This window comes from Dufourea novaeangliae, unplaced genomic scaffold (genome assembly GCF_001272555.1).
Source record: "Dufourea novaeangliae isolate 0120121106 unplaced genomic scaffold, ASM127255v1 scaffold124, whole genome shotgun sequence".
Classification (NCBI taxonomy): domain Eukaryota; kingdom Metazoa; phylum Arthropoda; class Insecta; order Hymenoptera; family Halictidae; genus Dufourea; species Dufourea novaeangliae.
The window spans coordinates 2,158,834-2,185,355 of record NW_015374010.1 but is presented as its reverse complement, the minus strand read 5'-3'; the positions used below and the strand labels follow the sequence as shown (position 1 = coordinate 2,185,355).

Here is a 26,522-nt window from a genome sequence, read left to right as displayed (position 1 = left end):
GGAGTCCTTCGCCGTTCGTCTTCTTTCGCGACAAATTCTTCGGTAAATGAAACAGTCCACGGTGGAATGTGTTTCTACGCGTGGACTTCAATCCAAGGTAAACCCTTGCGCGTAAATTACATGGATTTTCGACTGAGCTCAAAAAAATTTTAGATTTAAAGCACTGTAGGAAATAAATCTAATGAATGGATAATAGTGAACGTTACTTTATATATACGGAAACTTAACACTATTTAAGTACTTAATTAGGTTTCCTTTTTCTTTTATAAAGCTTCGGTCGATAATTAAATCATAACATTTCTTCAAAAGTTTAATTTTGATTAGAGTTATACCTTTTATATAAGTCAGTAACCTATTTTGAACAAAAACTCGCCACTCTTTATTCGGTGGATTTTCTCATTGTTACGTGGCCGTTGACTTTGGTCGTAAATTATTAAAAGTAATTACCTATATTAAGCACGAAACAAAAATTCATGTTTTGCAGTCAGTAAAATTATCTTTCTCGGTATTGAGTAATTTAATTAACAACTTTTGAGAATATTGAATTTAATGAGGTTTTCTTTGTTCTTAGCTTATTATTGCATTTTTATTGAATATTTATTATTTGAATTAGCCATTCAAAAATTTTTAGTCTAATGTATGATATATAAAAATTAAGATAGAAATAATTTGATCAGCAACCTAAAGCTAATTTCTGTTAATTTATATTCCAGCAAATTTTTAGTGCACTGCTGTTTAATGATATTTACATCATTGTTTGCTCTTCGTCTGGATGGTTTCATAGAATGGAGTTATTGGTGTGTCTTTACACCAATATGGTTTTGGAAGAGCATGGTAATATTGGGTGCTACTGTTGGAATTTATATTTGGTGGAGACATCCACATGCTAGGCTAGAAGGAGATGCCTATGTACATTACAAGGCAATGTTAATCACATTGGCATTACATTTGATTCTGTTAATGTTTGAACTATTAGTATGTGATAAATTAGAATCCGAAAGACATCTTTGGATACTTGTATTTATACCATTGATCTTTATTTCAATAGTGTCAATAGCAGTAAGTATATTTTAATTATATATATATATATATCATATAAAAAAACACTGTCATTTAAAAATATGTGAATGCTAATTTTTTGCACATTTTGTGTCGTATGTTAAACCAGTATACATTCATTTTTTTTAAATACAAACATGTTACATCTTTAGGTATGTATTTGGGCTGCAAAACATGATCGGTCCTTTGAACTTGAATTATTTTGCGCAGTTAATGTATTGCAATTTATTTTCCTGGCATTAAGACTTGATGGTTTTATAACATGGAGCTGGGAAGTAGTGTTTGTGCCTGTTTGGACACTTTTAAGCTTGTCTCTTGTTGCTGTTCTATATGCAATAGTATTTGCTGCTGTTTTATTAAGAACACCACAAATTAATGCCAGACAAAGGCGGACATCTTTGAATTCGGCATTAGCATATACATTTCTTGTGGTTCCAATTTCAGTGTTCCAAGTAAGAATAATAATTTTTATAGAACGTGTATACAATTAACAAATTTCATCAAGATTGTATTTCAATTCATTCTAGGTGTTATTAGCAAACAAATTAGATGGAGACATTTCATTAAATTATACTACCGTAGCTATGCCACTTTTAATATCTCATATAACACTCATTTTTATGTCTTTTGATGCGAAAGGTGGAAATAGGTGTAAGAAAAAATAATTTTATTTCACTTAAAATTTAAAGTAGTAATATCACTACATATTTATTAATATTAATCAAGCATTGTTATTAATTGCAGGGTGGTTTGGCATTAGGAAAGATTTTTGTCATTTTTTACTAGGGCTTTGTCCATTGCTTCAAGAATATGGTAACATTTCGTACCAACCAAGAAGTGATCAGGATCAACCACCATCTGAACCAATGGTTTCAGAGAAAAATGAAAAACACATTAAGAAAATTGACCTAATGAAACCTGTTGTACCTATAATTTCCATTGATATGCCTGATTGATTGTTTCATTTAGGTTTGTATAAACAGTTATTTAGGTACACGTGTTTTAATCTTGATTCACTTTATGTGATATAACGTAGAAGAATATAATATCAAATTACTAATGTAACAACCCTCTTGCAGGATCGATTCGGGCATTTGAAATATTTCTATTGATATGACTGGTTAATACCAAGAGCCATATCATAACAAATAACAGACAGGTGCGTATATAATAGTGAAATCTATTATAAATAGTAAACTATTATTTTCAGTACGATATGTCGTAATGAAAATCTTGTTATTGTTAAACGTATTGTGCGCCAAGGCAATCATAACAATTATATTATCTATTTTGTTCCTGGGGCTTAAGCTTTTCACAATAATTGTAAAAGTTTCAATAGGGAGAATTCCAAAAAAAATTTTTTACGATCGATTATGGAAGGAGACGTATAAAGACGCTAAAGTTTTAAATGCATCAATGCTACATCAATGGCCCCTCGAACAAATTTAGTAGTCGTAACGCTCAAAAAGCAAAACGTTATGTCCTTCGAAGCCGTATAAATTTTTTATGTGTATTCAAACACCTAAACTACACGTAGAGTAGAGCTCTGCAACGGGATGGTCTTGTTCATATTAGCCCCACCGCGTCTCTCGGTTTAATTATAGTTTGTGGACGAGATATAGCGCAGTCTCGTATTCTAGCCCGAACAGGCATAAAATCTAGATCGATTTCAGTCGGGAACCATAACAGATTCTGGTAAACGAGAAGTAATTTAGACTAGGCCTGACTATGTGTACTTTGGTAAAAAAAAAATAAGATAATTCTAGTTGGGCCAAACGGAAGGACAACGTGGAGCAGACTAGACGTAGACTGCCCGTTGCGGAATTCTAACGTAGAGTAAGTGACTGACCCGTCCATTTGTTTGATTGCTCCTTTGTAATGATACGAGGTGATTGTCGACCTATTTTGTTATGCCTGTTAATAGTGAAGTTGCGTAATGATAGTATTAATGTTACTTTGCCAAAAGTAGTGGGTATAAAGAAACGATGAACATGCCTAAGCTGGTGCTAAAAGTTAACAATACTTTAGACACGTTTTGTATGCAGCTAACAAACTGTATTTAAACCATAATACGCTGTGATCTGTACAAAGCCGAGCTTGATTTACATCTACTTACGTTTCAAACCGACCTTCAATGTAAATAGCCCATACGTTAAAAGATCAAGTAGCGCTGTACAGGTCACACTTGAGAAATTGATTATATACAAAGTTAAGTCTCGGTTATCGGATTACATCAAATTTGTGAGCATGAAATTATGTGTTTGTAAGATAAAATAAAAATATATAAGATACGTTAATACAGTGAACAGTACAAATAATCAGATATTGTATTTGCAAATGATTTGAATAGATTTTTTAATACTTGTCTCTACTACGACATTAAAATATAAATTCTAAAATTGAACGAGACTTAACTGTACTTGTATATGTAGCAAATAGAAAGGAATCATTGCAATTAATGAGCGAAGGGATCGTTAATAGGGGGACGAAACTAAAATTATTAATTATATTTCAGTTTTCTCTTTGTGAAAATGCTTCATATATTTTTCAGCCTTTTTTTTTTAAATAATCCTTAATTTACTAGACAAATTTACATCTACATTTGGGACAAGTACATATGTTGATGACAGGCAATTATATAGGAACAAGAGCCATATATTTATATTAGAATAATTTTTCTACGTGTTCCTAAAATGTTTGCAATATTTTTTATTAAAATATTCATATTGATATTAGTAGATAGTCATTTTGATGTGTATGTCGACATGTTCAATGGGCTCTGTTACTTTAAGCGGTAAATTAGATTTAAATTCTTTTATACATTTACAACTCGTCAGTTGCTTAAAGATGCCAATGAGTAATTAGTGCATTTCCTAATTAATAACGTAACAAGTATGCGTCGTTGTTATATACCAAATAATTTAAATTTTACTGTATTCTTTGAAATCACTATGTCTTTCAAACAACCGAAAACTAATACCGTGTTCAGGGATTGAAATAATTTCTAACTAAAATAAATTGTTACTCGAGGAAAGATTTAAAATATACTGTTTTTGTTTAATTATATGATGAACAATATTTTTGAGGTGGTTGTGAGAATGTTCGTTTACTAAAATCTAACAAAGTATATAGAAATATACCTATGAAAAAAAGTTTCGAGTAATTGTTTGGGACCCAAGAACACATTTCATTGGAAATCAAAGAGTCTATTGAGATAAGATGTACCTGGTATATATATATTTCAATCTCTGATCATGTTCGTAAAAATGCAGAAACATTTGTTCGATAGGTTGGTTATGCGTTATGTGTGCGTTGTAACATTGAATCCTTTATGATAAAAAGATAACAAATTTTTGTATGTATCAATATGGTCTGTTGTACATGAAGCGTAAATTGTTCAAATATTAGGTTTTTAATCGGCCTTAATGAGACGAGAGATCGGATACATCGGCTGGGATACAAGACTGAGTACTTCGCATCTTTATAATAACATCGGCAAGATGTAAAAAGCAAAATAATCGCGTGACTTTCAAGAAGAGACGATTAAATGATAAGAGCATTGTTAACGTTAATAGATACCATTAATTATTAAGGATACCCAATCAGTTATTGTGTTATGATGTAGAAATAATGTACATAGTCTGTTGTATTACAATAACATTATAGACTATATTATTAATTATTGTATATTATACATATCTACCATGAGCGACGATCGATAAATAAGTAGTGGTATCATTTTATTTTATATACTCCATACGCAAAAAAGGTACCATTATAATCTAATAAAGTTTATATTTTTTGGTATTAACAGACACGAGCAATTTTTACAATATGTCGCTTTTTTCGTTCTTTTTTCATCGTGTCGCATACAACGCATAACATATTTCGTATTATTCGAACATTTAACAAAAAATATAAATTCACAACAACAATAACAATATGCAGTTACATTTTCGTATTCATTTTTCCCATAAATCCAAGTGTCAACAATAGGATCGTAGCCAAAATATGGAAATTCTTACTTGAAACAATCAGGCGATTATTCCCAATTTAAAGGCTTCAGAAGAAATTACGTAATATTTTTGTGAAAATTGAGTTATTTTTCAGTCAATGCAAGGTGGTATCTGATGTCCATTCACATAGTACCTTACATATTTCACTTTGTCCTATCACAGAATAAAAAAATACAAAGAGGATGAATAACGTATGTTATAGACAAGTGCAGGAAGAAGAACTTTTCAACTCAATTTATTAGAAACTTGATATTTATACCATAACACTTCCATCCCCCGAATCCTTAGTTTCAAAGTGATTCTTATTTTTAAAGAATAGTTCGATGAATATAAATATTATGAAACTTGCAAGTATACGATTTCTATGCTACGATTCAAAATCATACTTTTTTTTTGTGTGTAATCTGTTCATGTAAAAAATAGAAAACGCATATCCATACAATCTAAATATCACTTACGCACATTTCTGATATATGCGCACGCTATTGTCAGCCATTAGTGCATCGTACAAATTGATTCGAGGCACTGGTAAAACTTTCAGCTTCAGCACAAGGGAATGTATTCAGGTACCCATGTACGACCAAGTAGTACTGAAATCTTTTTTGATACTTTCGTTACGTCCAGCTCGGAATCTTCTATCAGTGATGTTTCCCAAACATACAGTATTTGTAAACGTTTTGCACACAGTGCTACGAATTCCAACAATCCTGAGCAACTGTGGACAAGAAAAGAAAAAAAAGACATCAGTACACCAAGGAGCAAACTCGGCTTCCGCTAGGAAAAAAGTTGCATTGGAGAAGGACCTCCTACAACTTGATAAATTTATTCCAAAAACTGAAAAAAAAAGGTAATAATGGCATGTTAATTTGACATACATTTCAATAATTCCCGAAACCAAATGGCGGAAGGTCTTTCCCTCTATGTTACTTTTTCCCCTAGCGGAAGCCGAGTTTGCTCGCGAGGGTACATAATGAAATTACATTTGCTTCAGCTAATCTGAAGCTGTGATGACTATAACGATTAAATTTCAGATCCTGACGATTTCAAAAATAACAGTTTTATGAATATAATAATTATATAATGAACATACCTGATTTCACAATCGCCCAAACCAACAGCACTTAGGCGTGGACAACCTTGGGCGATAGAAAGCAGCGAACGATCAAGTGTATCTGGTCCATATGCAGCAATTACTATCTCGATCAACCGAGGACATACGCAGCTAATGCGTAGCAATGTTGCTTCCGATGGTGCTTCCCCGAAGTATAAGTGTGTTGTAGGAACGTATGGCGTCAGAAATAGACTCTGATCGTCTTCGTTTGTCATGTACGACAATCTATATTATTGTAAAAAAGAAAGAACGTACCATTACTGTTATAAATTCAAATTTATATAAAATGTAACACATACATCTGATATACATATGCTGAAATATCGTCATTGTTGAATCATAATAAGAAATTTATATATTGTCACATTAACCCTTGTATAGGCAACTGGGTACCCGGTTATCCAGTTCTAAATTGTCACTTAGAATGAAATTTCACTTAGAAAGAATGCACTTACAGCACAAGATTTATGTTCGGAAGATGACTCGAAAATGTACACCAAGCTGTATCGCTGACTCGCGGAAGTGGTTTTATCTCTTGATGCACTTCCAATCGTAAGGTCTCCAGTTGCATCTGTTTCTCGGAGCTTAAAGCTAACAGTAATTCGTCGCTGAGTAAAGAATACGACAAACATAATTCTCGTAGATACTGGCAATAATTAACCAACGCCTGGATCCCTATAAAGCAAATGATTAATCAAATAAATCCCGTTTTGACAAAGACAAATTGGATCATATGATACATATGCAAACTTATAAAAAAAAATAGTTTTATATCGTAAGCAATATTAACTAATGGTGAACAAATACACATAAATTGAACATATAATAATTAATTATGCATTATATTATAGGAAGAAAATTAAGAAAAATCATTGAATCAATGATAGAGCATAATATGTATGATACCTTCAGGTAATAATCGTGGGAATTCTTTGATACGAAGAAGTTGCAGTGTTTTCGAGGCATCCTCATCTTTTCCAGATCGATCCTTACTTTCCTCGACAGTATCTTCGCTTGATATCTTCATGATGGTCTTGAACTTATCATTGTCAATCTCCAAAAATGCGGGCTTTGCAGTGCTCATTAGTGCCAGCATCTACAAATACACATCATAATTGTTAACTTTTCCCTGAATTATTAATAAACAAAGAATAACTTTCAGTCTTCTATAAATCACGTTGCAAATGACAGAACTTTGGCAGCAACGTAATGAAGGACCATCCCTTACGTTCGCCTCTAATAAGGTAGATTATTATACCCTTTTCGTGGAGTGGGACTCCCGACTGATTTTACAACTGGACACTGTAGATTTTGGCATAAAACCCGTAATATGATACTTTTATGGTACTCGAACTTCATTCAGGGCTGTCTGACGTCAACTGGTTCTTCCTTTTTGGTATATTTAATAAAATTTTGTACGGCATACAATTTGGAAAACAATCAGTTTTATTACACGTCGTCGACCTTTTAAGATTGAAAGAAACTAATTTGCCATTGTAGAGTTGCTATTATGTATTCTATTATGTATTGCTGTATTTACGGAAAAAGTTTATGTTTCTTAATCTTTGACAACTATGGGTTACTCTTTATTAATGCGGAAATTACATATTACTGAGCAAGAGATGGCGGGGGTCTGAGATGTAAAGTAAATGTACGTGTATATGTATACATTTACTCCTGTAAGATACGCACAGCTCTGGTTGCGCTTACATCAATGGGCCTTCGGTCACCCGCAAAGTGCCTAGTTATAAAATTATAAAAAAAATTATAAAACTTAAACAAATAATTGCGACCTAAGGCAAGTATACAATACAGGGTATAAGATTGCCAATTCATATTTGAAGATTGGCGAGCGGATTGACATCATTTGGGTCAATTTTTAAACGCTTATAACTAACAAACGAAATATTTGTTGCAATTTCATTATTCAAAGAATCACCCCTTAAATTTTTTCCCATTAGTAGTCGATCACCCTGTATAAACAATGGTCGTAACACCCAAAAAATGTAACACCCCAAAACCTCGAGAAACCAATGTGACTAGTGGAAGAAGATTCAACTTTCCTTTGGACCACTGTCGTAGAAACAATTTGGACGAAAAAAAAGAAAATAGTCTGTATTCCGGTGGCACACGATACAAAGTGAGAAATCCCGACGAGACCACGGAATACACGTTTGAATCGTGTCGATAACACGAACCTTGTTACAGGATGCCGTATGATAACAAGCTGCTGCAAATACAAATTTTTTCGGGGGCAAGCCACAGTGTGCTTGTCAGTCAATGAAATTGTTTTCCTTGTATTTAGAGGATAGCAAGAGAGAACGAAGGGCAACCGGGCGCAAGTGGTGTCTGGGAGAGTACTGCGGCCTGAGCTTGCCCACGGAGATCGTTGGTTACGGCCTTCGCGAAGGTGGTGCAGAGAAAAAGCGAAAGGACGACTGGAGTGGCGGTTGTAGGTATGTAATCGTTGTGCAATACGGCCAACATTGATCGTATTGGGACCATGCGAGTCCTGCGGCGAATAACGGCGACTAGTAGGACATGCACGTGCTGTGCTCGATGCAACGGTATGCGTGTGTGTACGCGGCTGTCCTCACGTTTACCCTTAACATTTTCATTCCCGAATTGTTAAAAAATTACCAAAGAAATATTTTCTTGTATTTTTGTGTATATTACATGCAGAGATGGGCAAGCTAATAATCTAGATAAAAAGTTTCGAATAACGAATAAAAGATCAAAAAAACTATTTCATTTTTAATTGTTTAAACGTGGAAATTTCAATTTTTATAATAAAATAATACTTTATGAATGAATCGACATTTCTAAAACTCAGAACGACACCCTTAGATACTGCTGCTTTTTACTGTGTATTATTCGAATAAAATTATGCCCTTCTCTAATTACATGACACATAAATAATTGACATTTAACATTTGGGAACTGTTTAATGTCTTCAGGAACGAATTTATTAGGATCAAAGGAAAATAATCGTTTTTTTTTTTAGTTTCCTACTGTAGGTACTTGTTTAAAATATATTTATTAATATTAGTGGCAAATAAATTTCTGCTCTGGTTAATATATATTATATTAATAAAAAAGAATTTTGTAATCATTTTCCTTCGAACCAGGTAGGTATCGATATCTTTGATGCGATACTAAGTAGACATTGATCCTTTTTTTCGATACAAGTAATGAGTAAAAGAATCGATACCTTGACGGTATTGGTTTATCCTTAGTCACACGACGGCGAGACCGGTAAAAGGATCGGCGACGAGCCAAGCGTGCAAACGCGTTCCTAAACCTCACCTGGCTACTCACGTGCTTACGGTTACCACTGGTCACGTGGATCGTTATCCAGGGTATTTTTTAATTTAACAAAAAATATTTCAGGCAATATAGCAAGAGAGCACCATGGAGGAAGGTATTCATCTCCAAATACCACGGGCAAGCTTATATAATTTGCATTTTTATCCGAACGTATTAGGACAAGAAGACACAAACATGAATTTGTTTATATTCGATAAGAAAAGAGTGCTAACATAATTAGAATGTATGGCATTTGGACAAAGTAATATGGTGAAAGGACAACAGATCTCTTTGAAAGATAAGATTCCTTCTAACTACTGCGTTCTGTCAATCAAGCCGGAAGATGCTAATGATTCAATTGTATCGATTACGAAGGAAATCCAGAAACGTGACCAACGAAATAGGTAAATACGGTAACATCGGTGATACGTTAAGACCGGCCGTTAAAACAGTACGTGCAAATATTTAATATTTCACGGAATTAATAAAACGTCTGTAATCTCTGAAAGGAGGTCATGGACTTGCTGGAGCTGCCTGGTCCCAGTAGACCATTCACGTGTTTCTCCATTGCGACTCACGTGTATCACCGAAGAGAAAGGAAACATATAAATTACTAATTAAACATTAAAACCGTCGAACGATCAAGCTGGTTTCTGTTCTACCGTACCTTAAACGTTTCGCTTAATATTCCATTTCATCGTAATAATTCTTTGAGACGGGAATTAATTTATTTAACATTAATTCGTGAAACGGGAACAAATGAAATTGAAAGATTATAAATTCCCTACATTAGTCACTACGTTATAATTTTGTTTTGCAAAATAAAAGAACTACTTGAAGGAGAAAAAATTATAACTTCACTATTGTTAATCATGACTCGCTAAAACGAACAGACTTATGTACAAGGTGTCTCAGGTCGGATAGTACAATCAGGGCAGTAGGTGATTCTGTAAGAAAAAAAAGATTTGGCTAACGCGTCTGTTCGTTGCAGGCCGTTACTAATTACTGCCAGCACAAATTACACGCGATTTACATGAATTTTCAAACACAATTTTCTCGAAGACAAAACCTCAAACGAAAAAAATTTATTCTGTTTTTCTTGTCGAGTTTCTTTTTTTTACAGTTGTACTGCCCCATTATTTATCTGAAGAAGTGTTCAAGATGTGACGTTTGAAAATGATCAAACTTTGTTTATAGAAACGACAAAAATAATCGTCTGCAGTAAGGTCGTTCAAAAATTCATAAATTCATTAATTAATTATTCATGCTAAAACATATTTTCGTATCAGTCGTTTAGGTAATAGCCGTTAACCATCGACCTCCAAATATTAACGGAAAATAACGTAATTTCTTTCATACATTATTATTCACAAAGAACCAAAGCACGATATTTTGTAAATATTCGACGCAGAGGTAGTCTACGTGATTATCAGGCATTATCCCCACCACTGGGGGAGGGGGCGTGAAATCTATCAAGCGCATACTTTGTTGTACCTCCGCTTTTGTTGCCGAGGTTCAGGCTTAGGGGAAAAAACGAAATTACGAAGGTCTGAAGCATTTCTCCCTATTAGATTATTGTCCTGGCGCGGACCCGAGTTTGGGACGGTAATCGACAGGAGTCTGTACATGGAGTGCCTAAAACTCTTTTGCTTTGGTTGACACTTTTCTAATCATTTTAAAGATGTACACCAACGAGCAAACTCGGCTTCCTCTAGGGGAAAAATAAATGTAGGGGTAAGGGCCTCGTACCGCTTGATAAATTTATTTCAAATAGTGAAATAAATGTTAAACCGAATGTTAATTTAGCATACATTTCAATAATTCCCGATACCATTTTCGTAGTTCATCATAGACGGTAGTTACGAATTCCATATACGGAATCAGGCGAACGTTCGAACAACGACAGACGAAACGAAGGCGTTTACAATTACCTATTTTACCCCGGCTGCGATTGAATGTTCCGTTGCTCCAAAACGGCGATCGGTGAGTTATCGTATGTCCCGTGACACAGGCAAACAGGATGATGATCGAAACTAGTCGCCGGAGGAAAATCGTGTTTATTGGAAGCGAAACCCATTTACTTTCGCATTGGCTGCTCGCTAGCATCAGATTCGGATGCCCGTCAAGCTGCACCTGGAACAAACACGCGTAACCTTAACCGCGCTGTAATTAAACGCCATTAGCGTGTGGTCTAACCGATAATCAGTGACGAAAAAAGTATTTTATCAAAGGACAATCATATTCTCGATACTGTTAATACGTTCACTACTACCACACACATCATGATTCGTCACAATGAAAACTTTGGATCATTAAAGACCCACACGATATTTACATGAATCGTTGTTTGAAATCACAAAACGGCACGTAACATTCGAGGGGAACCAATAAGACCATTTTGTCAGAAGTTCTTAATGTTCCTTGAAGAATACACACATGTGTCACGAATAAAATATCAAAACTACAGTACGACTGTGCAGAGACAGTTCCTCCAAGAACAAACGGCGGTAGCGAACGTGTGAAGAATTATTTATATTACAACTTTCCTTAGCACGAAATTTAAGGTTACGCAGTGAATCCAGCACAGTGCTCGATAAATTTTAAACATCGTCGTAATCGACGTTCGAATACACGAGTACCAATCACCTGACGGAAAACAAAATTATCAATTTTACCAATAATGTCAAACAATAGTGAAGGAACACCTATTACACGTACAAAATTACTATAGCTTTTAAATGTGAAAACGTGTCGACGACCGTTATTCTTCCCTCCTTAAACAGCGTAGAAAATAAATGGCTGCGTTCCAATATTTGTGCTACCAGCTACCGTAGCAAATCAGTCGCGATTTAGTACTGAGCTCGCTGTTTTGCTGTCTATCGCTCCATAGCTGCGACGCCGTCGCACGTTATTAACGGCTGATACACGTGTTCTCGCGCTCACGTGCACTGCGGCTATTGCTACCTATACAGGGTGTTCGCGATAATTTGTACCATCCTTTTTTCCGTATACGGTAAACATTAGAAAAAACCGAAAAGGAGGAAACTGTAGTATATTTTACTAGTAATAGGATAGCGTATCTAAAGTTTTTATATTTGTGATATTTTTCTAGAAACGAAGGTAACCTTAGTTTTTTTAAATGGAATGCTACATATTTTTTTACATCATATGAAAGCGGGCATTAAGACGAGTTCAACCATGTAGTATACTATGGTCTTCAGGGTCATATAAAGGCAGAAATAAATTCTTAGAAATGCATTCTTATTAATGAAAGTCTCATTGAACACGCGATGTATTTTTATTAATACAACATACTAGTAAATACAATATTACGAAATATTAAATTTATTTCTTTTATTTCTGCTCTTGTATGACTCTGAAGACTTGGACTCGACTTAATGCCCGCTTTTATATGATGTAAAAAAATATGTAGCATTCCATTTAAAAAAATTAGGGTCACGTTTGTTTCTAGAAAAATATGAAAAATACAAAAACTTTAGATACGCTATCATATTACTAGTAAAATATACTACAACTACCTCCTCTTTGATTTTTTTCTAATGTTTACCGTTTATGAAAAGAACGATGGTACAAATTATCGCGAACACCCTGTATATGTATCTATGTATCTTTGACACGCGACATGCGTCATCACTGCTACGAGAAGTTTCCTCCGTTACCATGTTCTGTGAAGTGTATGAAAATGGGGATTACGCTGTTTACAATCGAGCCTGGGCGAACTGGACATATTTATATTTAGTTAACGAAAGATACCAATCTAATGATACCTCAATTGAAGTTCGGTCACAATAAATATATATCTATTGTTGAAAAAATATCCATTTCTAATCAGTTACTTCTTATTTTATTCAACGAACGATAGAGGAAATGACAGGAAACCTTTCGTAAGATATAAAAATAAAGTCTTTTGTGTTCGTTTATCTTGTCTGGTCAAATTAACAAGATCATCTCTTCGTCATAAAACACTGATCTACGCGAAAACGAAATATCATCAAAGCGTCAACAAATCTATTTAAAAAAAATAAGAAAAAAAAACGACAATAAAAATTTAATTGAAATTAATCAACGTACACATTTGGTCAGGAAAAAACATCCATTTCTGTGCCAACGTATTTACCAAGTACGACGTCTCGTTAATTATCGTTCACCGATTCTAAATCAAAACGCATTAGAGCGATTAGTGGGAAAGCGCCTATGTTGGTACTATCGTAGATTACTTTTAAACGACCGATATTGAATGAAGAGAAAAAATAGAGAAGTGGTTTTCACCTGAACGTTACACGGTGTTTTTGTTGCGACGAACTACCATTGAACTGCAGTCTCCAAAGGATTAGGAACGACTGAAGTGTATGCATTTCAGGAGCGTAACGTTCAATAGCAATTCAATTTAAAACAATATTACGACCAATATTTAAAACACCTCGATAACTACTATTTGAGCCGTTGACAATATAATAAAACGATGAAAAAACAAAGAAATTCGTATTTAGATGAAGTATAACCGAGACTAATAAGGATGTACATATGTATGTACTAAAGATTGTTTATACTCTTAAATGAAGAATAGAAATAAAAATTATGTTTTACAAGAAAGTCTAACCGCGATTACTTCGTCTATATATGTAATTTAATATAAGTACGAGAAGGATTATAATATTATGTATTTTCAGCCACCGAATTTTGTTAATCATAATTAATTTATGAACGTTAGTGAATATGTACAAAACTTCATTCTCCTTTTATTTAACCGATTGATGTAGTCTGTTTAGTGTTCCAATGCAACACGATAGTAGCAACACAAACAAGACGGATAAACTTGTGTCATACGTCCTTCCTCCACGAGCCAAATGCAGTTGAATTTCGGATACATACATAGGTTGAATATAACTACACATAATGTAGACTTTTGTCAACTGTTGTTAGGGATTACAATGCATGTACACAAGCGTATAAGTTTTCTTTGCAAACAACAACCACGACTAAATTTGTCACTTACTGTACGTTACACTAAACATTTAATCCATGATTTTATTTTATAGTTTTCAGGCGATGTACTTTCTGATTCAGTCACCAATAGTTTGCGAGTGACTCATGGTGACCACATTTCTGTTGTTCTCTCTTGTTCACTCTTGTTGCCGCCAGTTGACGCTACAGACGTTATCTGTCAAAGTTTTGCAAACAGTTTCTTATAATTCAAGTGCGTTTCGTAAAGAATCAGTTATGGATCCAGAGAAAAATGATGTTTGCCATCTCTCTGACGTTGTTTTAAATGAGAATAGTAGCAGTGTCACACAAGTATGTGATTTAAAGATGTGCGTTAAGATTTCTTTGTTTATACACCTTTGAAATAATTTCAGGGTCTTAAACCAAAAAAACGACCAAAGCGCGTATTACATTTTTCGGATGGTGATTTAGAAGAATATTCTGAGGATGAAACGGATAGTCCAGAAGAAATGAAAGCAGTAACACAAATGGATCCAGTTGAGTTTTGATTTATGTTATTCATATATTATACGAAATTTTTCAGTTATTCTCGAATTAATAAATAAAAATTGTATATAGAAGAGTCTTGATTGGGCACCTTGGGCTTGGTACCAGACGACATGGCTTGGTAGCAAAGTATTAGATGGTTGTGATTATGCTGGTGAATGGTTAGCCAGCTTTTTTGGAATTACAGCTCCGAAATATCAATTTGAAATTAACGAATTCTACAGACTTCAAGCTCTTGAAAATGACATTCAACGTAAACAGGACTTAGAAATGGGTGGGTGGAACGAACAGAACAAAAATAATCTTATAAATGACAATAATGTACAGTGACATAATTTGTGTTTTGTAAAGTTTATTCATTGAATTGTTCACTTATTATTAATTAACAATGTTCTATGTTTCAATATTGTGTATGGAAACAATTTAAAATATTTGAATGTGAATTCAATTATTTAAATAGTAAACATAAAAGAAGGTTATCGCTTTTTTAAAATATCATAGGTATTTATAAATTTTGTTACATACATGTGTACTAATACAAATGTTTTATATATTATTAATATGTATCATTCAATGAAAATTGATGTCACGAATATATTTAAGTATACAAATGTTATATAAAAAGCTTAAGAATACTTTTTGTATTTAAAGTCCACTTGAAAAAATACAGCAATTCGACTGAAATATTTGATCATTTAACAAAGTAGGAAAGCTATTCTAGATCCTTGAATAGTGAAAATTCTCAATATATAAAAATTATATAGTTTTAGAAATGTTTAGTATTAAAATACTTTTGTACATAAATTTAGAATATCAATTCTGACACACAAATGTTGTACAATTAATGAATATATTGTAATAAATCAAAAGCATATACATGATTATTAAATACATTAGTATTTAATAAACCTAATTCCATAATTTCAATTCTCAGTTTTCACATTATAAATGGACCTGACTAATAATTTTTTTATAAATTTTTTATTAGATCTTGAGAATGTTCCCTTAATATTATATTAATATATTCATACAAATGAAAAGAATAAACTTTATCACGTCATAAGGTTTACAATTAAGAAAAACAATGGAAATTATATTTGAAATAATTCTGACAGTATCATATTATACTGTATCAAAGTGTACAGTTTTAAAGGAACATTCATAAGTTCTATGTATACTTGCTTTTTGCACAGTATGTACCTGCAGTCTGTTATAGCAGGAACTGATATATCTTTTATGTATAAACATGAAAAGTCTATTACGTTTTTAAAATACAAAAACTTATGTTTCTGGCACAAACCTATGTAAAGCACTAGTTAAGACTAGTAAAGAGCTTTGAAGGCCCTGAGGTAAATGCCTCTGTAACCATGAACCCTTATATTGCTCTATGTGAGCCAACATTTTATTTGCTACATCAGTCCTAAATGTAGGTGGAAGATTACATACTCCTAAATTAATAACTGCGAGACCCATATTGCTATTAGGATTAACACCAACTCCAATTAGTGTCCTTCCGATTTTGCATGCTGTTAACATTAAATCAGAGGTCAACTGAAGCTCTTGTATTTCCATGGACGCAAACTTTGACGATAAATTGACATCATACAATGAATGGGAAATACGTTTAACTTGTTTCGTGACTTTCTATTTAAAAAAAAAAATAAAAAGTTACTTTTCGTTTATTTAACATGAAATTTAAAAGTTTTTACCTTCCTACTTACTGCAAATAAATCAGCTGAAAGGTACTCCAAATTTACATTATCAGGGTCTGTTAATAATCTGTACAATGTTGACCCTCGATTATCAGGAATCTGTTGCAGATCTTTAGCTCCTTGGTTTTTACTTAAGGTAAGTACCAACGTATCTAAACGGCCTAGTTCTAATATTGCGTTGCCAATTTTGTATTCTGAATCTTGGAAAACGTGAATATCCAGCAACTTCGTAATAGATTTTTGCCTATAAAAGTGATATACTGAGTATACATATTTTATATAAATGTTTCACGATTGTAAATTACAGTTGCATCCCCAAACATTACCTTGAAATCGTGCATAATTTTGAAGATATTACTGTATTTTACATTGTATAATAATTTTAGTACCTTAATCCAAACAGTTCAGAGATTTCGTAATTGTCGTCCACGCACATGTCTATTTCACTGGCTGGGTTCCATGCTAATCCTGCTGCTATTAAATATCCAATCCAAGCAAAAGGATGAGGGGTAAGATGATGACTTCCTGACCAGTGTGCTACAAGTATTCCTACCGACTCTTGTTCTAACGAAGTCTTCATTGCATTTTTTGTGTTTGCATACGTTGATGCTGGACATCCTGCTAAGCTATTATAACTTGCTGTTCCAGAACTGGGTAAAACATTACCACCAGTTATTGTAAATGCTTCTGTCCACTCAGAAAAATCATAATCTGCCTATAAATTCGATTTATATAATAATCGTAAAATCACATTTCAACAACTTCTAATAAAACGATTCACGCGACGAGAAAGTTTTACCTGAAATCCATATTCAACGAGAATAATGTTGTTGGGTATATTATTAAATTCTGGTTTGGAATGTAAACCGTTCGAACAAAGCATCAAAGTTGTACTTGAACTCAGATTCAAAATATGCCATAGTTCTTGAAGACAAGAATACGATTTAAATACTTCAGACATATCTGTTTCTATAGTCTCATTAATGGACAAGTTCAAATCAAAATTGTCCGCTTGAACTAGCAAACTAGCTAGCCTGGGCCCAACATGGACATAACTTAAAGTTGGAAATACTGCTAATAATTCTTGAAATATAGGCCACATTTGCGATAAGTGATGCTGACCCACGTTAGAATCAACATCTAAGGTTGGAACTAAATCTAAATGCCGATCCCTGAAATAAAAACTATTATATTGCAAACAGTACACAGTCAGATACAAATCATGTTACATAAATTGCATCGATAGACGAACCTGCAGTAACGGTCAAGCGTAACCATTTCTGATTTCGTATAACAAAGTTGCCAATCACAATTTGGAGTTAATCGCGAATACAGATGTAAATAAGATATTTTAAAGGATGACCATAAGTCAATCATATGCAATAAATATTCTAAAATTGGTATACGACCTCTGGGCGAGATATCCAATAATATACCCCGATGTGAGAATCTTGGCTCATCTTTTATAAATACAGGTTCAATTTCACACGCTTCCGATCTATTCAGACTTTTGCTTAATCGTAATATTTGTACAAATGTACAAACTGCATAATGCAATCCAGCCAAACTTCCAGCGCCAACTTTAACAGTGTTCTGTGAAATGTGTAGTTGATACCCCTCGGGTTTATTAAACAATTTCTTGTTTACTATACACTCAATTCTGTTATCATTAGGTAATTTGCCAGAGCTTGGATGCACTTCACCAATTTTTACATCATGGCCCAACTCCAATAAATGAGTTCTGCTAATTTCCCAAACATCTAATATTCTATGTATGGATTCGCTACCCTATATTAATAGCACAATCTATTATGAAACTGCAAACAATACATGATACAATAATAACCATTTTAATTAAGTGACTATACCTGTATTATAGATATAAAAAGTTCTTTTCCAGCAATGAAAGGTGCAGAACAATTTTTCAGTTCAACAACAGTTTTTGGTTGTGGCCAAAGTAAATTATAAATCCCATCTTTATCTGTACTTTTCGTTGGACTATTTTTGCCTGATTCGCGTAAAGGTAGATCGTACACTGGATCTAGAGATTTAGTAGATTCAATAGAAAGTTGACTCATGTTACTTGAAATGCTTTTCTGACAGAAGTTTCCTTCTGTAAACGATGCAGTTGGACTATGCATAGTGTCAGTGTCATTAGACACAAAATTTGATAAAAATCTCTGAAGGAAACAGTGCAGATGTTGTTTACCTCTGGAGAGATCATATGGAGTTTTCCCTGCAAAAGTTCTGCAAAAAAGGTTTGGTTAAATACGATGAAATATTGCATGTGATTATAATAATGTATTATGTACAAACCCTTTGGTTGCTCGTACAAGAGGATTAGCACCTGCTTGTAATAGTTCCTGACAAACAGCAACATCACCTCGATTTACAGCATCATGTAATGGTGTAGCTCCACAACCATTTACAGCATTTACATCTGCTCCTCTATCTATATAAAAATTATATAACTGCATTATAGAGTAATAAGTAGAAATCCTTTATTGTATAAAGACATCTGGAATATTACCAATTAAACATGTGACAATGTCTTTATTTCCATAACAAGCTGCCCAATGCAAAGGTGTATTTTTACTTCCATGGGAATCCCAAGAGTTTACATTTAACCCTGCTTCTAATAACTGCACTACTCTGTCAACTCTATAGATAAACTTATAGTGTTATAATAGAACATTACTAATAGATATAACAATATTATATTACATACTCTGATGCAGCAGTTGCTCTCAGTAATTCTTCAATGTAAGTACGACGTATTGCATCGCTTGATGCAATATCTACAGCATTGTGTCCATTGGCATTCTGAATCGCTGGATTAGCTCCACAACTTAATAATGTTCGTACAATGTCTGGCTGATTACTCTATATTTTTATACAAATTGGTATAACAAACCTTATTGTTAATATACTACAAAACTTTATAAGTTCAAAATTTTATGCATTTGTAATATAAATAAATATGCAAAATGTAATAAAATATTTATCAAAGGTAAAGTTATTGTGAATAGATATACAAAAATGTTTAAAAATAATTTGTGAATAAAGCAATTTATCAATTACCTTTGCAGCATATGAAAGGAAAGTACCTTCTTCTAACAGTGGCTGATTTAAGATCTTATCTTTTGTTATACCTTCAGCTGTATTACCATTTTCACCTGTTACAAAAATGGAATGAAAACTTTGAACAAGTGTGCTTTACAAACATCATTACATGGCATGTACTATACATAATGTGACCGGTTTTTATTCATTTTGTTAATTTATGTAAAATAGGAGCATTTTCTCCACAACCTTATGTGAAAAATTATAAACATACGTATAATTACACTGTAAAATTTCTTATACGTACATGCATCTAAAAGGGATCTAATTATATCGGTACGTCCATGTTCAATAGCTGTACGAATATTTTCGCAAATGTCTTGCATTTCTGCTTGTTCTTATGTCATATCAAAGTTGTATATCGCACATCTTAAGAAAATTGTTTAAATGTCAGCTATTAAAGATTATCGCAAACATGTCACTAGACTTGCTTATCATATTGCTTGCGTTGGCGTTAGGTTTTACTGGGTTTTACATCGCTGAAATATCGAGATGTCAGTTGCAGTCGATATTGAATAGTATCGAGATATTGTTTATTAATTCGATATATTTTTGAAATGCCTGTCATATTAATTATACTTTTCGAATTACAATTTCGACAAATTACGAATGTTTGATAAATCATATGTACTTACATACTGTTAAATTGAAAGTTTTTTTACTTCATGTAAGGTATCCAATACAGTGATCTATTACAAAATCCTAATTTTTAAAGATTTCAGTATAAAACTTTGTTGAATCATGAATATTGAAAAAATTTAGCAGACTGAAATTATGAAATTCAGACTAATTGTTTACTGGCACTATGTAGGTACATATTATCCGTGCCACAGATCATCGTAGCATAGACGGGAATGTTGTTTCTTACAATTTTTTTTGTTGGGCCGATGCATACCATACGACTTTATATAAATTATTGCGTCCAATTCTGTGTCGAAAATATTGTAACAACAAAACAGTAAAAATAAGAAAACAAAATCTTATAATATTTTACACCTTAAAAATTCTTTAACACGTTTGATTATACAGTAACGTGAGAATGAATGAGAGGAGAATGGTTCGAGGCAAGCGCGTCACGTTTCGTTGATGATTTCGTAAGATCGAAGCAGATCGAAGAGTGTCAACTGTCTTTCTGATTACATTTCAAAATATAACTTCTTATTGACAATAATGTCGTCAGAATTACTCCTGGGATTACGCCTGGACCCCCAAACATTAACTACAATTAAATTAAACGATGTTAATTTCAATACTAAAGTAGAAGACTTAAGATCCGAGACAGCGAGAAGAGTTAACCTAACAAAGGAGTCATTTGGTAAGATGACAGTTGACTTTTCATTCTGTATGCTTTGTTTTGATTTCTCTTCAATTCGTCTAAAACCTTTAAACTTTTTAGTGTACGGACAATTTGAAACCTAAGTTTACTATAATCTTCTCTATTGTACAATGTAAAATATACTTTTAAGAATAACAATTATTACAATATAGTTATAAATATATTTAATTCTGTCTTCTTTTTTAGAATTAATTTATTGTGGATGTATTCTCGAAGATGAGGTCACATTAGAATCATGTGGATTGAAAAGTGGTTCAATGGTGCATGTGTTAAAGAAGCAGGAAACAGAGATTCCAACAATACCTAAATATATTTCAGAAGATAGCATGTTACAACTTGCATCTGCATTTAAATCATTTAAAGAGAACCCTGCACTTAGAAGTGCTTTACATGTAATTCTTATATTTTTATAGTGGTGTAGTATCTTAATATTATAATATATGTGTTATATTATGAAATGCATTTATTAATTTTAGCGTTTAGGTAAAAGACCAGAGGCTATAGCCAATATTATTTCATCCTCTCCTGGATTACACGAAGATGCTGTAGCAATTGCCATTTTCAAGGATCCTGGTTTAATGGCACATTTCACAGATGTAGATACAGTCAGAAGGTAGATTTTATTTCATCTCTTTAGTTACACTAGAATTATTTTGAATTAATACATTAATTGTATAAATAGGTTTGCAGAGGCACATCCAGTTCTGGTAGAAGCTGCTCAAAATATAGCTGCAGCTGTTCATGAAGAAGTACACAACAACGCGACTGCTGCATCTAACAATTCTCTGTCCAATACAGAACGTTCTGCTTATTCATATACCTTGGATAATATGAGTGACGATGAAGAAATGGCTGGAGATTCTTCCCAATCCTCGGACTCTACACAGCCATCAAATCTATCTATTAATCCATCAAATGCTACGATTACTGCTGCACAGCTTGCAGCAGCAGTTTCTAGAGCAAGAGCTAGAAGTTTTCCCCTTTCCAACTCACCTTCTTCTACATCAGCTGGCAGCACAAATTCTGGAGTGATAACTACAGAAATGTTCAGTCAAGCTATGCAACAGGCTTCTGCAGCAACTACAGGCTTAATCAACGATTCTATATTGCCACCAATTCTACCGCCTGTGTTGCCACAGATTACAAATTTACAGAGACAATTAGCGCAGATGCATGAAATAGGATTGCCAGATGATACAATAAATATTCAGGCACTGCAGTTTACAAATGGTGATGTTCAAGCAGCCATCGAATTAGTGTTTAGTGGTTTAAGTAACAATTAAATTTATTAAATTAACATTTGAACATTTCAAAACGATTTATAATTGTATAAATAAAGGCAGTACTTTTATGAATGAAGGTGAACCAGCTGCATGGAGCTGAGCATCCTTCAAAATTATAATCATTTAAACTAAGATAATTTAAACCATCCCACGGAACGAGTCAACCGAATTTCATGTAAACTTCGTATTAAACTGAAATAATCAATTAATGCTGTCTCTTTTCTTTGAACAGTATTTAAAATTATATATATTTCGTAATATTTCATTGATATGTACAGCTGATAAGCATTTAAAAAACTGAAATAGCTAAAAAAATCGATTATGTAAACAATAAAATATACATTTAATTAAAATAAGTTTCATTCTTACACATAATAGAAATGTTTTACGTCCTTCATATAATACCCATAAATAAATTTTAATAAGGGACTTTTAAATAGGATTAATTTTTCCTAATAAAATCTTTCAATCGAGAAATGAAATTCTCGTTCATCAATTGAAGTAATCTAGTTTCAATATTCAATCGAGTGCGTATAACGGAATTTTTTATTTTCGTCCAGTGTGTCATGTTCGTATAATTTGATGGTAAAATATCGCGGGGCCCATGTGTAGCTCGCGCCGTCACTTCGGGAAAGTGCGTACGCGCGATTAATAGGCGCGACATTCAATGCATGTGGTAATGTGCAGCGCGTGTCGCCGCGTGGTTGCGACTTGCGGGTGCAACGGTGTGCGCGCGCACGCTCGGTCTCCGTTCAGTATAGTAAAGGGGAACTGCGCGCGACGTTCAGTTCAGTAGTAGTCGGGATTCGGTGAGCGTCGGTTGCGTCGAGAAACGGGCAACACTCCGAAATCGCACGAGTACGTATGACAGAAGTCGCACACGTGCTTGCGAATTGCGAGCAACGCCGATCGGGCCCGAGGGAAACCTTGATTGGTGTGATAATCTATATGTAATCCTTTACCGGTGTGATTCGAGTGAACGAATCAACACGCATTTTTCTTTTCGTCACGCGACTGTGGAACCGAGCTAAGAGGACACCGGCTTCCATCAACGTTGCCCGACGACGACATGCCTTTCGTTACATCTTCGAAAAGCTTCGAACGTTAAGAGTCCGCCGGTTACGTATCGTACAGATGTGAGCAGCTCATGAGTCGTGAATATGCATGGCGTGAGGTTATGGGGAAATCGGATACCTGACAGATAGCCTGTTCCATTCGAGAGGATCTTTCAACGTTGCTTGGGGAAAAGAAAGGTAAGGAACCCTGTATACCTACTTACTTGTACCAGTTTTTTTGATCGAGAACGACGCTGTTCCTTATTAAAAAATACGTGTAACAAAGTCGACGTACCGGTCCTCCCCTTCGTATGGGAATAATGCAAGCGAAACGTTAAACGGTATTTGTTGCCGAAGCCGGCGCCTGGGGTGAGTGCCGGCTGCGTCGCTAAGCTCACCATTATTTTCCTTAAATCTGCTCTTTTTTGTGTCGGTTCACAATGTATCTTGTGTCGTGAGATCGTTATAATTGCACGTATACATGGTACTTTATTCAAAGGTACTCGATCTGGTATTTATTTTTGAACATGTCTCATTGAATTTATTCGTTTCTATTGCGTTTTATATTACACATAGAAAGGCGTGCATCATACGAAAGATATGACTTTTCATACAGTGGATGGTCTATATTTATGTTTCTTTGAATGGCAATAGGAGATATTTAATTGTATTGGTGTACTCTTTAGAAACTGTTATTTGGTTGCTTGTTTCGATACAGTAACCAAACTGACTTGTGTACTTTGTTCTGAAACAAACATTTTATAATCTCATCGGTTCAAGGTGGAAAGATAACTTAGAAAATTCATGACGATTAGAAAAAGAAAAAACTATTATTTCTGAAATACTCAACATTGCGTAGAATTTGTACACAAATGTTTTCATTCGTGTCAGTGTGAATAGTGAAAATGAGAAAAAATGCTATTACCTTTTTAATTTGCCTAAATGAAATGTTCTAAAAATTTGAGTATTCACAACTTTCGAGAAAACGTCGCCTATTCCGTGACAATTTCATAAATACAAAGGCATATACGTGTCAGGTATTATATAACATGACATTTGGAAGATTTAAACAAAGGAACAGAGGTCACGGGATACGTGACATTTTCTCGGAAGTTGTGCTATTTAAGAAATAGGGGTGGTTCACCCTCTGGATGAGCTTCGATATATTAGGTGCGTCGTAAATTCCCTTAAGAGGACAGAAAATACGAAAAAACATCGTTAAAGGCACGGACTTTCGAGAACGCTATTAAACTTTCATCATTATCGACGATTTATGTGGCGATGGTTCACGTATTCTGCCACTTCGCTGTGTTTCCGGAAGTGTAAAATTTGTTGTCATAAAATACATAGCAGGAACAATCGAATAACATTTGTAATTCGTGGCTGCTGAAATTACGCAATCGTTGACGTAAAAATAACAAAAGGAATTTGCACGGTTGTGCTTAAATGATCGTAATAATAATTTGTCCTGGTCGTTGCTAAATTTTTATTTCGAACATAAACCCGAGCCACACATTCCAGAAGGGCCCCGTTATTAACCTTCCTTCCATTTCGTTATGATTAAATGTTATTTAATTTTATTTAAAATAAATTTCAACTTTTGAAGATTTATATATTTTATTGTGCTGTATTACAAAAAATCCCCTCCGCGCGCTTTTCAACCAAGGGGCACCCCTAAAATTTCATAGCCCCGGGCCACAAAAAATCTTAACCGGGCCTAGTTTCTACATATATTGAGAAACGTATCTACAACAAATAAGAACAATTACAATTTTATGTTTAAAAGTCTGAAACAGCGAAGCCATGGACTTTCTTCTTGAAATTGTATACACAGTCCCTCGTCTCCGAAACGTCGTTTTTGTTTTACGCCGTTACAAGAAACGACTAATTCGATAACTGGATCATCCATGCATTAACCGGTCGAGATGCAGTAATTATGTGTGTGGTGTTGTAAACAAGGGTAATTTCATAATTGACAAGCCTACGCGGCAGTTGTTAACTAATTGTAACTCTAGAACCAAGGGCATCGGGCGCCGATCTGCTCCGACCCGAACCGGTTATAGGGGATGTAACGACTGTAAGCTTCCTCTTAAACTTCCCGACCCTGAAATTCGTAAAAAGACCCGTCGCGAAAACTGAACTGACGGGGTGTTAACGCACTGTACATCTTCAATGATTGGTCAATAAAAGCGCAGTGATCGTTAATAGTCACTTCGCAGTTCTGGTATAGTCACAAACAGTTCAGAATTGTCGAACGGAATCAGGTTTGTGGTCAATGGATTAATTTGTGCATAGTTTCGTGTAGTTATGCGAAACGACTATGTATCGCGAAAATACAAAGAAACTTTATTGTCTCGCCTGTATTTCACTGTATTAATGAATCTAGTGTACAGCATACAAAGATGCAGACTCTTTTTATTGATCTATTAACATAAAATCAAGAAACAATAGTCACTTTTAGACTATTTAACACATTTTTAAAAATATTCGAAAAATTTTTTTTATAAACAATGTGTTTGCTCACGATAAATAACGGCACTAGTAGTCACAGTAACAGTCAACTAACAATTAAATTCTTTAGGGTTAGGTGGGTTAAAAACTGTCCCACCTTTGCTTAGCTTTTTATGCATGGTGGGATATATTTTAACCCACCTCGAAAAGTTGAAGTTACTCATAATCATACAGTTTAATATTTTATTTTTATATAATTTGTTTTATCTTTAAAAAATTCTCTGCAACTAGGGTTTTTATTTTCTTTAAAATCGTGTGCCTCAAAGATTTAAAGAATGTTCGTACTGCCGATCGTCTAGAAATATTTCAATTATTGTCACTAAAGTGATAAAGTAGGCGTCCACACTGCAGTGGACAAATACAGTTAGCGGGTTAATTGAATTTTGTTCATAAGGATAAAAAAATTAGGTTTTTTTCACGAAACAAGAGTCTTCCACACGAAACCGAAATCTGCAATTGCGTTTACGAAGAGCTTTTATGTGTTCTCGTGGCACAACAA

The 26,522-nt window shown here is 34.0% G+C and overlaps 5 protein-coding genes across 5 annotated transcripts; 3 read left to right on the top strand and 2 right to left on the bottom strand.

The window, feature by feature from the left end:
* Nucleotides 1-549: 549 nt before the first annotated feature.
* LOC107188329 (transmembrane protein 185A) lies at nt 550-4,857 on the top strand. Its single transcript, XM_015576605.1, has 7 exons — nt 550-554; nt 714-1,059; nt 1,212-1,511; nt 1,587-1,710; nt 1,804-2,028; nt 2,139-2,218; nt 4,468-4,857. Exons 1-5 carry the CDS (start codon nt 550-552, stop codon nt 2,013-2,015), a joined length of 987 nt encoding a protein of 328 aa, XP_015432091.1. The 3' UTR covers nt 2,016-2,028; nt 2,139-2,218; nt 4,468-4,857.
* A 497-nt stretch (nt 4,858-5,354) lies between these two features.
* Nucleotides 5,355-14,584, bottom strand: LOC107188380 (F-box/LRR-repeat protein 3-like). Its single transcript, XM_015576660.1, has 6 exons — nt 14,510-14,584; nt 11,424-11,625; nt 7,093-7,282; nt 6,642-6,861; nt 6,166-6,411; nt 5,355-5,790 (listed from the first exon to the last, which is right to left on the bottom strand). The coding sequence occupies exons 3-6, from the start codon at nt 7,280-7,282 to the stop codon at nt 5,619-5,621; spliced, it is 828 nt and encodes a 275-aa protein (XP_015432146.1). The 5' UTR covers nt 11,424-11,625; nt 14,510-14,584; the 3' UTR covers nt 5,355-5,618.
* A 76-nt stretch (nt 14,585-14,660) lies between these two features.
* LOC107188476 (protein FAM177A1) lies at nt 14,661-15,333 on the top strand. The gene is made up of 3 exons (XM_015576771.1): nt 14,661-14,808; nt 14,871-14,993; nt 15,076-15,333. The coding sequence occupies exons 1-3, from the start codon at nt 14,734-14,736 to the stop codon at nt 15,331-15,333; spliced, it is 456 nt and encodes a 151-aa protein (XP_015432257.1). The 5' UTR covers nt 14,661-14,733.
* A 951-nt stretch (nt 15,334-16,284) lies between these two features.
* LOC107188427 lies at nt 16,285-20,235 on the bottom strand. The gene is made up of 11 exons (XM_015576721.1): nt 20,086-20,235; nt 19,797-19,891; nt 19,444-19,598; nt 19,246-19,376; nt 19,032-19,167; nt 18,584-18,962; nt 17,968-18,503; nt 17,515-17,887; nt 17,105-17,430; nt 16,725-16,959; nt 16,285-16,647 (listed from the first exon to the last, which is right to left on the bottom strand). Exons 1-11 carry the CDS (start codon nt 20,162-20,164, stop codon nt 16,285-16,287), a joined length of 2,808 nt encoding a protein of 935 aa, XP_015432207.1. The 5' UTR covers nt 20,165-20,235.
* Nucleotides 20,236-20,932: 697 nt separating this feature from the next.
* LOC107188451 (ubiquitin-like protein 7) lies at nt 20,933-22,618 on the top strand. Its single transcript, XM_015576745.1, has 4 exons — nt 20,933-21,153; nt 21,361-21,566; nt 21,651-21,787; nt 21,857-22,618. The coding sequence occupies exons 1-4, from the start codon at nt 21,009-21,011 to the stop codon at nt 22,455-22,457; spliced, it is 1,089 nt and encodes a 362-aa protein (XP_015432231.1). The 5' UTR covers nt 20,933-21,008; the 3' UTR covers nt 22,458-22,618.
* Nucleotides 22,619-26,522: the final 3,904 nt, after the last annotated feature.

What these genes read in the sequence shown, in the direction of transcription:
- LOC107188329 (XM_015576605.1), top strand. An exon ending in TTCCAATTTCAGTGTTCCAA is followed by an intron (nt 1,512 to 1,586) that starts GTAAGAATAATA and finishes AATTCATTCTAG; the next exon opens with GTGTTATTAGCAAACAAATT. An exon ending in TGCGAAAGGTGGAAATAGGT is followed by an intron (nt 1,711 to 1,803) that starts GTAAGAAAAAAT and finishes TATTAATTGCAG; the next exon opens with GGTGGTTTGGCATTAGGAAA.
- LOC107188380 (XM_015576660.1), bottom strand. Translation starts at nt 7,282, where the DNA reads ATGCTGGCACTAATGAGCACTGCAAAGCCCGCATTTTTGGAGATTGAC. An exon ending in CCCACGATTATTACCTGAAG is followed by an intron (nt 6,862 to 7,092) that starts GTATCATACATA and finishes TTTGCTTTATAG; the next exon opens with GGATCCAGGCGTTGGTTAAT. An exon ending in CCGAACATAAATCTTGTGCT is followed by an intron (nt 6,412 to 6,641) that starts GTAAGTGCATTC and finishes ACAATAATATAG; the next exon opens with ATTGTCGTACATGACAAACG.
- LOC107188476 (XM_015576771.1), top strand. Translation starts at nt 14,734, where the DNA reads ATGGATCCAGAGAAAAATGATGTTTGCCATCTCTCTGACGTTGTTTTA. An exon ending in ATAGTAGCAGTGTCACACAA is followed by an intron (nt 14,809 to 14,870) that starts GTATGTGATTTA and finishes AAATAATTTCAG; the next exon opens with GGTCTTAAACCAAAAAAACG. An exon ending in CAGTAACACAAATGGATCCA is followed by an intron (nt 14,994 to 15,075) that starts GTTGAGTTTTGA and finishes AATTGTATATAG; the next exon opens with AAGAGTCTTGATTGGGCACC.
- LOC107188427 (XM_015576721.1), bottom strand. Translation starts at nt 20,164, where the DNA reads ATGCAAGACATTTGCGAAAATATTCGTACAGCTATTGAACATGGACGT. An exon ending in TAGATCCCTTTTAGATGCAT is followed by an intron (nt 19,892 to 20,085) that starts GTACGTATAAGA and finishes TTTTTGTAACAG; the next exon opens with GTGAAAATGGTAATACAGCT. An exon ending in TCTGAACTGTTTGGATTAAG is followed by an intron (nt 16,960 to 17,104) that starts GTACTAAAATTA and finishes TCACTTTTATAG; the next exon opens with GCAAAAATCTATTACGAAGT.
- LOC107188451 (XM_015576745.1), top strand. Translation starts at nt 21,009, where the DNA reads ATGTCGTCAGAATTACTCCTGGGATTACGCCTGGACCCCCAAACATTA. An exon ending in CCTAACAAAGGAGTCATTTG is followed by an intron (nt 21,154 to 21,360) that starts GTAAGATGACAG and finishes CTTCTTTTTTAG; the next exon opens with AATTAATTTATTGTGGATGT. An exon ending in GATGTAGATACAGTCAGAAG is followed by an intron (nt 21,788 to 21,856) that starts GTAGATTTTATT and finishes TTGTATAAATAG; the next exon opens with GTTTGCAGAGGCACATCCAG.